Source organism: Panicum hallii, chromosome 9 (genome assembly GCF_002211085.1).
Source record: "Panicum hallii strain FIL2 chromosome 9, PHallii_v3.1, whole genome shotgun sequence".
Lineage (NCBI taxonomy): Eukaryota > Viridiplantae > Streptophyta > Magnoliopsida > Poales > Poaceae > Panicum > Panicum hallii.
Genome location: NC_038050.1, coordinates 5,091,307 through 5,104,413, shown reverse-complemented (window position 1 = coordinate 5,104,413; position 13,107 = coordinate 5,091,307). Strand labels below are relative to the sequence as shown.

Below are 13,107 nucleotides of genomic sequence, written 5' to 3'. Positions count from 1 at the left end.
AGGTTATACAACTGTCGGTAATAGATATGCGAAGTGTCATAATTAATTAATTAGTCTTCAGTCTCACTTTAATAAATGGAGTTGATGTATCAACAAATTGTATTTATTTCTCTAGCTTTTCTATGTAGTTTTTATTCTTAGGTTTAGGTATAGTAAGCCTAAATTCAATTAAAGCATATGCTAAATTGTTAGTTAAATTACTCTGCACGTAGTAATTAAATATCAACTTTTTTTGCTAAATTGTTCTGCTTAGTTATATTCCTGATCATGAGTTTTTTCTATTTTTTCCTGCATGCCTACTGAGTTATCTTCTATTTTAACTATTGTACCTTTTGTCATAATATGATTTGTACCTTTTTTGCTATAACATGATTGTTTTTTCATGCATGTCACTAATTATTGTATGCCTACTAGCAGTATATTTCTAAGCTGTGTCAGAAGTGAAATGAACATTCAAGAGTTTTGAGGAGGTTTGGCGTTTTGTTGTCATCTCTTGACTGTGGAATAAATATATGTGGATTGCAAACTCTATTGATGTCTAATGTACAATAGTGATCCTACTTATGCACTATGCTGCTACCTATGATGTGGTCTGTAACATTTATGTAGTCTCATGTGTTGGTTTCCCTGGTTTCCCCCACGCGTTCTTTGGAAAAATAACTCTTGTATGAATTAATGCCTTTTAACAATCTGACAATCAAAGCATGCCAGTTTTTCAGATTTGCTTAGTTCAGATCAAGCCATCATATTCCAATCAGATGGTGTTAATTTTGGGTGTCCAAAGACCCAGAAACACCCGAATCTTTTCTGGTTATGTTTTCAGGTGTTTCTCCACCTGCTGGCACTCGGGTGTCAGGGGGTTCAAATATACCCGAGTGTGCGGTAGACAGACCCAAATGAAAACAATTATTAACTTAGCTGAATCAATTTTTCCCACAAGATAAGATATAACACAAATTTATAAAATCATAATATGTTCCCTATAGATTTATTCAATCATGCATATCTCGCTATATAAAATCATAAACACTTGAGTGAGCCGTTAATCGTTGAGCTATTTGAAATGAGTAAGTGACGGTCCGTTACCTATTCATGCATGCCTACATGCCTACCGTGCAAGTAGTTATTTTTTAGCTTCTCAATGAGCATCTAACGTATAACATCATTTACTCATCCATGCACAACCATATTATAAGTAGGTAAACTCCGAAAACTCCATCCCATGCAGACATGCAATCTCAACGTCGCTAAACACTAGCAGGCTAAAATCGTATCTCATACAATCTATAAGTCACTAAACACCAATTAGAAAATCCATAGTCTGATGAAATTTCTAACCTATCAAACGCCACATGATTCAAACCATCTAAATTCAATCAAATCCGCACATGGGAGCAACGAAGGGTACACTCCCGCGCCGTCGACTTCCATCGGCAGCATAGCTTCTGAAGGCTCAAAAGGTCCCACTCGCACAGCAGAGGGAATCCCGGACATCAAATCGAGCATGTTCTGAATCCTCGCGTATCTTTTCCTCCAAGCCTCGCCAACTCGCCAAGCCGCCGCCACTGCTTGCACAGCAGCCGGCCAGCCAGCGCCAAGCCACTCTAGTCTGACAGCCAGCAGAGCTAGAAACTGGAGGGAAAATGCCAGCCCACACCCCAAACATTCAAAAACCCATCGTGACTCTGACCTCTCGCACCCCCGGCACGAGCCCAGATCAAACCCCACCCAACGTCTCCACCCCTCGCAGCCTCGCAGGCACGCAGCCCGCCCCGCGTCTCGGCCGCGCCGCGCCGCGCCGGCCCCGCGGGTCAGTTACCGGTGCCCACCCGACGCGCACACTATCAACGCAGGATGATCCCAAAAACAAACAAATAAACACACCCCCCCCCCTCAGGGGAAAACGCGAGCGAGCACAGCACCAGGCCGCCGGTCCCTTCTCTCCCTCCCAGTTTCCCACTGCTCGCCGCTGGATCCTCCGCCCGCCGCGCCTCCTCTTCCGCGCCCCCGCCGCGGCGCCTGCACGGAGATCCGCCCGCCGGGAGGGCGGAGGCGGGCCGGTCGCTCCTGCTCCCGCAGGTGAGTGGCTCGTCCCGGCCTTCTGCTGGGGAGGGGGTGGATGGATGGATTCTCTGTTTCGAGGAGTGATTTTTTCCCCCTCTTTGTTCTGGGAGGAATCCAAATCTCCCTCTACTCCCGTTCGGTTTGACGCGGATTTTTGCGCCGGCTGGTGCCGTACTGACCCATTCCTCTGTTTGGGTGGTTTGATTAGGTGGTTGCTCGTCGCCGCTGGAGATCGGCAGGCGGCGGCAGTTGACGCCACCGGGCTCCGTGGTGCCGAATTCCCCAGGAATTTTGGGGGTTCAACCGAACTCCCATGCCCCACGCCACTGTGAGTTGCTTCCCCTCCGAAATTTCACCAGGAATTATGCGTTTTTATCTGGGGGATGTTTTGCTAGCTAGCTTCCTTTCTCTCGGTAGGGTTGCTGGTGCGTGGTCTTGGCTTCAGACTAGGGTTTTTTTTGTGGGAAACGAATTAAAGTAGCCACTTGTGGTCCATTTTGTTTTGCATTGCCCGGAATTTCCTAATCAGGTCGGGGTGGCGGAGTAGGTTTAGACTAGGGTTTAGGCTAGATCGCGCTGTTTAGTTGGTTTACTATTTTGTGAACAGTAGATGAGAGGGATAGCACGGTCTGATCATCTCATGTGGTTTTTGATCTTCTGCAGGGGCTTGGAATGGGCCACAACGGCTCTAAGGGAACTCCAATGGCAGGAATGGAAGATGGTACGGCAAAAGATTTGAAGAAGGTTCCTGCCTCCTTGGAGGCAAACAAGTCTTCTGGTGATGATGATCTTGGCGGAGGGCCTGCTTTGACTGGGAGGAAAAGGAAGGATTGGACGAGGAGTTCTGCTGATGAGAATGGGGCTGTGACAAAAAGGGTGTTGAGGTCCGATGCCATGAGGCTGCGTGCTGAAGCTGAGACAGCCAGTGGACTGGCTGTGGAGGTTAGCAAAACGGACAGTTTGAACAAGAAACACCGTGAGGCTGTTGTGGAGGCTTGCAAAAGCGGGGTGCTGACAACACATACTTGCAATGGTGAGGAAGGCAACATATTGGTTAATGGGAATGTGGGCAATATCTCGGAAGAGTCGGCTAGGCGTCCTGAGAATAATATGGAAATGTCTGGTGTTGCTGCGACAGAATTTCCTCAAGGGGATGGCTTAGGCACTAGAGGTAGCATTGCACAATTAGATGATAAGAGAGTCAAGTCAGATGAGAAGATCTCCGCTGGAACTGGTGAAGAGCAGAATGAGTCTAGAGCTGGAACAAGCAGTTTGAGTGTTGATGAGTCCCAAGCTAACAAGGTGAGCCATGGGCCTTTCCAGGGTGAGGTCATAGATTCAGCAGCTGCAAATGATGACAACAAGAGCACAGATTTAGGAAGAATCAGCCCCACCAGCGGATCAGAATGTGTTGAGCATGAGGATACAGTGGTTTGTACTGAGGGAGTGGTACTCCGCAGCGGAGATCAGGAAGTCGAGAAGCATTCTCACATTGACGATGTATGTACAGAAACTGAGATATCTTTGACTGAAAGTGGAAGATGCACAGTAGACAACCACACTGATCTAACCGAGTGCTCTAAGCAGGATGAGAAGGGCAGCCTTGCGAATGAAACCAATGATGTTTCACCACATGACATTGTCTTTACAAGGAGAAAGTCGAAATCTAGAAAAGCATGTGAGTCAAAGCAGGTGAAATGCAAAGAGGAGTTGCGATTTGAGAAACGAGTTACAAGGTCAGCTACAGTTAGACAGAGAGAAGTTTCTGGGAGCTCATGCAAAGCTACTGCAAATGAGGCTACATTAGGAAGCAAAGGGAGGAAAGGAGATATTGTTGCTCACTATACAAGGAAAGTGAGCAGTACAGTATCCCTGAAACCTCACCATGCTGCGCTGGTAGAACGTAATACCAATGCGAAGAAGCAAACAGTGAAAGGAAAGGTTGAGAATGATAATCATGCAAATGCCACAGAGAATAAGGATTCAGAAAATGAAACGAAGGTAAATTCGAAGTCACAACCACTTGTGAGAAGCATCAGCATTGTTAAGAAAACAACTGAAGCTGCTGTTTCTGCGATGGATCAGAATATCTCTGGCTCAGCCATCACTGAGAAAAATGATACGGAGCATACGGATTCTGATGGAGTTAAATCTGAAAATAAGACTCCTGTGCAGAAACCAGTGATGTCTGTTGGTGCGAAGATTGTTGCTAGCAAGAAGAGGATATTGGAATCAGGGCTTGACAAAATTGCTGGAAGGTCACCAATTGCCATGCCATCCATGAAAAAGACAAGAAATACATCTTCTGATCCAGATATAGAGCAACTAAATAAGTCTTCTGGAGAGAAGCTTGGTGGGAAGAACTGTGATTCAGGAAATAAACGTGTTCTGAGGGAACGGCAGCGTCGCAATCAAACAAATTTGTCAAGCAGATCTTCTGACCACACTAATCAAAATGCTATCAAGCTGACACAGGAGCAATCTGATGATGACGAGGTCGGCTGTGATACTTCCTACAGGAGAACTCGTAGAGGACGTAGCCGTGATGCTCCTCCTCCTGTCGTGCCAGAACAAGAGGACTCTAGTGACTCAGAAGAAGACTTTGTCGTGAAAAAGAATTGGCAAAAAAGGAAAAAATCTGATCGCACAGCTGGATCTAAGTTGAAGAATACTTCTGCTCCTTCCAAAGCAGGCCGTTTGGGTAGATCTATTCTGAACAGTTCTGAATCTAGCCCCTTGTCTCTGCCAGCAGGAAAGGGGAAAGTGAAGGTGGCTGAAGGTAAGGGAAAGTCAGACAGGGCTCCGATTATGAAAACTGTAAGCCCAAGTGGGCAGACAAATACAGGAACTCTTCGTGAAGAAAAGCAAAAAATAAGTGATCAGATAAAGGCCATACTTGTAGATGCTGGTTGGACGATTGATTTGAGACCCAGAAATGGTAGAAATTACATGGATTCTGTGTATATACCTCCTAATGGCAAAGGATCTTACTGGTCAGTCACAAAAGCATATTATGCGTTTCGTGAAACCATGGAATCTGAGCAAAAGGACAGCTCTAAAGTCCAGAGTTTATCAAAAAAATCTGTTGGTAGCCCTGGCAAAAGGCAGGCCTCTAGTTCTTCAGGTTGTACTTTAACAGAGGACATCCTTAGCAAATTAAAAAGGGTTGTTGTAAACAGACGAACAACCAAAGTAGAGATTCAAAGGCTGAGAAAGAAAGCGTTTAAAAAGGGTACATCAAAGGAAAAGAAGAATAAGATTACAAATTCGAGAGGAAATGAAAGAAAAAAGCGTGGTGGCTGTGCTCTACTTGCTCGTGGATCAAATAAGGAGTCTGACAGCAGCGCTGATGGTTTTGTTCCGTATGAATGGAAACGTACGATTTTCTCCTGGCTGATTGACCTGGATGTTATATCAGTCAACACTAAGCTGAAATGTATGGATGAAAGCCACTTGGAAGTTTTACTGGAGGGTATAGTCACTAGGGATGGGATTAACTGCAGCTGCTGTGGTAAGGTCCTTTCAGTGCTTGAATTTGTGGCTCATGCTGGTGGTGAAGTGAAGAAGCCATACAGAAACATAGTTGTAGATGGGCTGGACATCGACCTTTTGCACTGTCTTACTAATGCATGGAATAAGCAATCTGATTCTGAAAGGCAGGATTTCTTTCCTATTAGCATCGAGGGTGATGACCCCAATGATGACACATGTGGTATTTGCGGTGATGGAGGCAATTTGATCTGCTGTGATGGATGCCCCTCGACGTTCCACATGAGTTGTCTAGGACTGGAGGTATATATTATTGCTTTTCATTTTTCACATGAGTATCGTGAGAGGCCATTTGCTTAATTGTTTTTTACTAACCGTTACATTTCTTTTGATTGAATCAGCAAATTTTACAGCATTTTATTTCATGTGCCCATTTTTTTAAAAATTGGCTGTTCCTGCATTAGGACATGATCGAAAACTTGAAATACAAATAATTGTACTTTAGTTTTCTGTACTGATAGAATTGATAAATATTTTCAGTGATATGTTCTCTAATTGATATGAACTTCCAATTTTTCAGGCACTTCCCGCAGATGATTGGTGTTGTGCAAACTGCTCATGTAAATTTTGTCATGAACATTCTAGTGATGATGCTGAAGACATTACTGATGCTGATTCTTCATTGCGTAGTTGTTCCCAGTGCGAAGAACAGTGTATGTGATCTCTTTTTATTATTTCTTCACAGTTCTTTCAACTTTAAAGTATTTGACAATTCTTACACCAGATTCTTATTACTATTTTCTACTGTATTTTTTATGGTTAATATTATTTTTGAGTACTCCATAATGATGATGTCTGCAGATCACCAAGCCTGCTCTCCTGAGATTGATTCCATAACCAGCGATTCAGATCAATCATGCAATTTATTCTGCCAACAAAGTTGCAGACTGGTATTACTTCTCTGACTCCTGTTCTTTTTCCCACCACGGCCTCTTTCTTTTCTTGATATACTATCTTGTAGTTTTCTATGAGCATGGTTCTTGTGATGGTATTTGCATCTTCTATTTCTAGTTTGCACTCAGCCATTAAATATTTGCACAATCTGTCATCTATCAGGGCTTGTTCTGTCGGGTTTCCCTTTGATTATGCTCTTTCCTTCTATGTCTGACTATCTTTACTTCATATGATATCACATTATCACTATCATAAAAAATGTATGGAAATTCAAGTAACTGTTTTTTCTTCATTTTCCTGAATTCCATAATCATATGCGGCTACATATCGTATGGCACTGTACAAATGTGATATAAACTCTTATCTAGTGGCTTGGGAATCTTGTACTTTTTAATTCAACTAGTAAAAGCTTTTCTCTACTATTGAATTTCATGCTGATCTTTTACTTTCTGAAACTAGACTATCGATATTTAGTCTAAAGAAATGTCAAATGCCAAACCACCGAGGAAATGAACACGTACTTGGTTTTTAGTCTTTCAAAAAGTGCTCTATTATCTGCATTATTTTTACCATTAAGACTTCCTGTTTAGATGCCCTCTATCTTCTCGTTTAATTTGTTTTTTGTTTAATTGATGTGTACCCTCCTCCCAAGCACCACCCTGTCCATTGAGTTCTCATGATATATTTATAGAATCTAAAATCATTATTTATGTGATGCAGCTGTTTGAGGAATTGCAGAATCTTCTAGGAGTCAAAAAGGATCTTGAACAAGAATTTTCATGCCGAGTTGTTCAGCGCATCCATGAAGATGTACCAGAAACAGTCATTGCTTTGGATGAAAGGGTTGAGTGTAACTCCAAGATTGCTGTTGCGCTTTCGTTAATGGATGAGTGCTTTCTTCCGATTGTTGACCAGAGAACTGGCATCAACTTGATACGCAATGTTGTGTATAGCTGTGGGTATGCTTCTTTCTACCAGCTCGCAATAGTCCATGCAATTTGAAGTATCATTTATAAAGCGTGCAAATCGTTGTTACTACTTTGGCCTTTTAATCCTTTCCACAACTCTCTCCTGCCCTCCCTCCCTTTATGTATTTGGTATTTCGGTGCTTGTGTTTTGGTTGGTGGGGCCATTGTGATGAGCTGGTTTGGCATTATTACTGAAGTCAGTGATCATTGTTAACTTACCATCTTTGCGTAAGGCATAAATTGACCTTGAGTGCATTAAATGGGATTCCTCGGCATGAATTTAACCGTTGTCATAATATTCTGGAGATAATAAAAATTTGGTCCCTTCAATTTTAGACATTTAGGTATTTGAGTTTATCTAATGATAAAACCATCTTCATTATGTTCATTAATTTCACCTGGAACGACTTCGATCATGTCATCATGAAATGGTTAGGAAGTAGCATGGGACCATAATTTAAGCCAGTTTCCTTGCACAAATATTCAGAGGTACATATCGTAGTAAACCATATTTACTAGCATATAGTGCACACAACACCTTTGGTGCTTTTAACCACTGTTGACCTACATAGAACTTTTGAATGCATTGTTTCCTCATCTAGTCCATCCATTGCATTGTCTTCTCTTATGGCCTCAGCAATAGGTGTGGCTGGGTGTCAGCTCGACTCAGACCTAATTGGACGAAGTCCCTTAATATGGTAATATGTGAAAGTTTAGCTTGCTATGGGTGCATACCACTTGGTGCTGGTATGTGGCCTTACGCATGCTATTAGCTCGTAAACAAAGTTTCATGGAACCACTATTACTATACTGACATGGGATATATGCCAAACATACACCATACATAGGCGATAGCAAGCAGTGGATGTAAGCATTAAAACTTCCCCTATCCATACATAAAGTAACAAACAGGATCAATATAGCATGTCATTAGTGGCATCAGGAACCCTGATTTATTGTAATTTCTCAAAAGTGATTGACGGGTGGACTAATCACTAATGCTTACATGGGCATAAATGTGGTTTGAGTGGGGGGCTAGTTCCTGTTATGTTGATTTAGTGGCCTGCATTATTTCTTGGAAGTTGGAATATTTTTTTGGTTTCTTTATAAATTGGCCTAGTTTTTATGTACATTTGTTACAGCTTGTTTTCTGTATGCGATAAGAAACTATTGTGCCAACTTTTCTTATTGATGTTTGATTGTTCTCTATTTTTGTCATTTCGTGCGTGCAGATCAAATTTTGTGCGACTGGATTTCCATGGATTCTATATCTTTATTTTGGAACGTGGAGATGAAATGATAGCCGCAGCATCTGTCAGGTGAGTTGTCTCCTCTTGTTTTCTTTTGCTTGCTATATCTTATGATTATCTAGGCATATATATGGAATTGATTGCTGTATCCAGAGAGATGCATATGCCAGATATATATCGAAGCTGAATGCCAGTGTGTTGCAGCAGATCATAAGAATCATACAATGTGCTCTAGAAAACCCTTAAACTGACTAAAGTTTGTCTCAGTATACCAGGCACAAAGATACTCCTAAAAGCAAACATAGTAGGAACCATTGTTATTTGAATCAATTTATTTCTGATTTTTAAACGAAATGCCTTTTGGTTTAGTACCAATGTACACTAAATACACTACATGATTGGTATAACCATTTTATGTTCCAAAATTTGAAGGAAAATATATCCTTAATGAAATGCCCATTGTTTTGTTATATATATAGTTGCTTTATGGTGCTCAAAAGTCATCTGCAGTGCTTCATTTAGGGAGGTGCATAAAATGTCTGTTAGATGAATCTATAGCTTACATAATTCATAACACCTTTGTGTGAACTTTCTATAGCTTGCTAATTAACATCTGTCAGGACATGTTATTTACCTTCTATTTTTCTTTGCATTGCTGTTTTGTCTTATTATTACATGAATTATAGGATGAGTAAACATAAACAGACATGCTTTGGCTACTTTGATACGATTTATTGCTACCATCTTTTATTCTGAAACAGAATACATGGAACCAAGTTAGCTGAGATGCCGTTCATTGGTACCCGGAATATGTACAGGCGTCAAGGAATGTGCCGCCGGCTTCTAGATGGAATTGAAATGGTATCTTGATTATGAGCCCAGAATCCAGACCCTTGTTTGCATTCTTCATGATGCTATTGCTAATGTAGGATGTAGTGCTTATTTGAAGTGCACTGAGCCCCTTAATTTTTCAGGGATAGTTCCCTTAATGTGTGCCTTTTCAAAGTTCGAACATGTGCAATCCTCGTACTGCTGTACAAGTGTGCATCTTGCACTGTTGAACCCATTGGGGACTAATACTTTTATTTTCAAAAGAGTGGGCAGCTATCAATAGCATATTTAACCTGTCTAAGCACCTTATATAGATGATGGCCATAATAGGCTATAGATTTAACTTGATATCCTGCTTAATTGAACTTTTCTGATGTTATTGTTATTTTCTTTCGTTTTTCCATTTCAGATCCTCAGATCCCTCAATGTTGAGAAGTTGATCATTCCTGCGATATCAGAACTTGTGGACACCTGGACATCTAAATTTGGTTTTAGTCCACTTGACGATTCTGAGAAACAAGAAGTGAAGTCTATTAGCATGCTAGTTTTTCCTGGTACAGGTCTTCTCCAAAAGCCATTGCTGAAGAAGGCTTTACCTGATGAAGACCCATGCCCCCTAGGAGGTCAGAACAGATGACTTATTCCTTATTGATATCCCAGTTCTTTTGTCTTCCTTTTATTTAATGGTGAGTAGCCATTTATACAGCTGGTGCCATTTTGTCTGGAAACAAGAGCGGGAAGCCATCTGATGTGGCCATTGAAGCTTCTCTTTGCTCCATTGCAAGTCCTGATCCCCTAGGTTCTGGGGTCACAGAGCATATGGACACAAATGGTGATGGTACTTGCAATGGTGATGTTTCACAACAATCTTCCCATCCTTGGTAATCGCAAGCAAAGCTTACATGTTTGTTGACATATTGATATAGTTTAAGATAAGAGTATATCTTTGTCTGTTGCCTAGGAAATATCCATAAATTTATATTCACTGAATCCCTCCACCTTTGTATAGGTCTCATGATTTTTAATCTCTGTTGCAGATGGGTAAGCTCTGGTTGCAACTTCTTGGACCAATCAAACGGTGTGCTTGCTTCCCAAGAGAGGGTCCCAAGCTTACATGGACGAAGCCATGAACGTCCATATTTTTTGTACCTTTTGAGTTTTGGCTCAGCAGTTAGCATGACACCCATCCGTTGGCAGAAAGAGGTTTGCGATTTTTTTGAAGATCCCTTGCAGTGGTAGCCCAGTTGTTTTGCCCAGAGATTGATGATTCGATTGACTCGTCGGCCTGGACTTCAGAGTCAGCCTGTGCAGTACTGAAAAGCGTTAACTCCAACCATCTAACTTCATGTGCAGCTGAAAACTCAGCATGTAGAATGTGGATGATAGTTCTGTTCCTTTTTCCTTTCTGGTCGTTAACTCCGAGGGCCAATGGAGCCACCAAATAGTCGTAAATGTTAAATCGGTTTTTATTTAGTTGATAGTTTTAAGCTTTTTGCTGGCGCATTCCTGCAATCATCTCTCATTTCTGTAACATAATTCTCATGTCTGTAAGATAAACTAATGTATGCGCAAGCTAGAAATTTTCCGCCTGATCCATCATGCCAAATTGGTTGCAAAATTCCTGTTGTGTTCCCGTGGAAGTGTGGAAGAACGTGGCTTGCGTGCATACACCATGCCACAATGCCCCGCAAAAATGTCTGGGCATCGTGCATGAATGTGTTTATTGTTTGGGTGAAAGGGAGCTTTGCAGGTAAAAAAGAAATAGTGGAGCAGAATCATTTCTTCCTCATCGTTGAGATGTGCACGAACAATGTTGTGGAAAGCAAAATCTACAGGTAGGCGTCCGCTGTACTGAGGTCATCGAGGATCTTGTTCTTGACATCCTGTGGGAGCGGAGCGGAGGGCCCTGCTTTGGAGTAGAACTCCGCCAGTGATCTGATCGCCTTCTCCAACGCAACGTACGACTCCTGCAGAAGTGCAGATCAACAAGCAGGGTGAAAATGGAGGACGAGGATCACTACAGATTGTCACGCATTGAACTGAGGCAGCAGAGTTGAACTGAAATGCCAACAGACGCAAGGATGGACGGGACATGAACGCGAGGTACCTCGGCGGCGACGGTCTGCTGGCCTCTCCACCCGCCCAGGAACTCCCGGATGGACTCCTTGGCGGCGTCGGCGTTCCGCCGGAACTTGGCCATGTCGCCGCCGTCGTCCTCCTCCAGCGACTCCCGGAGCGTGCGCACCACGTCCCTGGCGGCCTTGAGGTACGCCTTGGGGAGCACCTTCCCGGCCTTGGTCTTCTCGTTCGGGTCGAAGATGGATTTGATGGCGCTGAGGACGCCCTCCTCGCCGCCGTTGCTCTCATCGTCCGCCCTGACCGGCGCCGGCGCCGGCGCCGCCACCGCCATTCCCGCGAGGCCGAGGAGGAGGGAGGCGGCGTGGGCTCTCCTTGTGATCGGCAGCCTCGCTGCTCCGGTGCCTGCTCTGTTGCGCGACGGCACGCGGGAATCAATCAAATGCGAGAGCACCCGACCGAGGAGTAGGGGGAGAGCGATGACGGCAAGGCAGGCACGTACAGGTAGGCTTCTTCCCGGTCTCCGCAGCTCGCTGCAGCTTCGGCGCCGGCGACGAGCGGCAGCACTTGCTCAGCGTGGGCATCGGAGGCGGCGGAGGGGAAAGCATTGCTGATCCTAGCTACGACCACTGGCAGTGCAGCAGCAACAGATGCCGCGCTTAGTGGAGATGGATTGATGGCATGAGCTGATTAACGCGACTCGCGGGTAGAGAGCGTAGCTTCGATCGGTGTACCTTGTTCTTGGTTCACCTCGAGCCTCTTCTGACGATCCAGAACCTTATCTCCAGCACTCATCAAGGCTTCTTCATACCATTCATAATAAATAAATAAAAAGGCTTGCGACACCGGAAAGGCTTGGTTGGCCGATGGGCTCTCGGCTTGAACCCCATAACATATGTAGAAGCCCGTTTCATGACAGGCCACACAGAGTACCGTACGGCCCATTAGATCCCACATTTCTGTGGAATGCTAATATGTGCAAAAATCTGGATTTCGAAGTTTTTGAATGATTTGTTCTGAAGCTATAAAATTGATCTGCAATATTAGTGAATTGCTCCCTCCAAAATATTCCTAGTAAATTGAATTGTGCACTAAAATATTTAACCACTTTGCATGATCGAGTTGGAGTTCATTTGGTTTTCATATGTATTTGCAGTTTGCCCATGTAAATCAAATAAATAATAAAACATAAGCTGTGTCTAACCCTAACCGGACCCAAATTACCTACGGCCCGTCCTGCTAAGCCCCTGAACTGACCACCCGCCTGGACCAAGCCCAACCCAACCGGCAACCCCCCCTCTTTCTCTCTCTTCACGTGGGACCTAGTGCTAGTTTAAGCCCGGGCAATGCCAACCAACGCGCGTGCCGGCCGGCGTTCGTGCGTGTAGCGTCGTCAGGGCAGCAGGGTTGTCTGTCGAACACCGACGAGTCGACGACGGAGGCGCACGGCAGGAGGTCGGTCCATCTGCCGAACG

At 43.7% G+C, this 13,107-nt stretch overlaps 2 protein-coding genes across 4 annotated transcripts; one reads left to right on the top strand and one right to left on the bottom strand.

Annotated features, from left to right (window-relative positions):
- Positions 1-1,903: 1,903 nt before the first annotated feature.
- Positions 1,904-11,169, top strand: LOC112874279. Of its 2 annotated transcripts, XM_025937511.1 has the most exons (11): positions 1,904-2,079; positions 2,273-2,392; positions 2,728-5,856; positions 6,134-6,266; positions 6,415-6,503; positions 7,228-7,466; positions 8,708-8,794; positions 9,487-9,586; positions 9,966-10,179; positions 10,263-10,437; positions 10,594-11,169. In XM_025937511.1, coding segments are annotated over exons 2-11 (4,182 nt in total). In that variant the 5' UTR covers positions 1,904-2,079; positions 2,273-2,377; the 3' UTR covers positions 10,595-11,169. The 2 variants fall into 2 exon arrangements, with proteins under 2 accessions (XP_025793296.1, XP_025793297.1); XM_025937512.1 differs by lacking the exon at positions 2,273-2,392.
- A 138-nt stretch (positions 11,170-11,307) lies between these two features.
- On the bottom strand, positions 11,308-12,466 carry LOC112874281 (photosystem II D1 precursor processing protein PSB27-H2, chloroplastic). 2 transcript variants are annotated; one of them, XM_025937513.1, is made up of 4 exons: positions 12,367-12,466; positions 12,135-12,261; positions 11,664-12,042; positions 11,308-11,523 (listed from the first exon to the last, which is right to left on the bottom strand). In XM_025937513.1, the coding sequence occupies exons 1-4, from the start codon at positions 12,425-12,427 to the stop codon at positions 11,386-11,388; spliced, it is 705 nt and encodes a 234-aa protein (XP_025793298.1). In that variant the 5' UTR covers positions 12,428-12,466; the 3' UTR covers positions 11,308-11,385. The 2 variants fall into 2 exon arrangements, with proteins under 2 accessions (XP_025793298.1, XP_025793299.1); XM_025937514.1 differs by having other exon boundaries at positions 11,664-12,037; positions 12,135-12,446.
- Between the last annotated feature and the right edge of the window lie 641 nt (positions 12,467-13,107).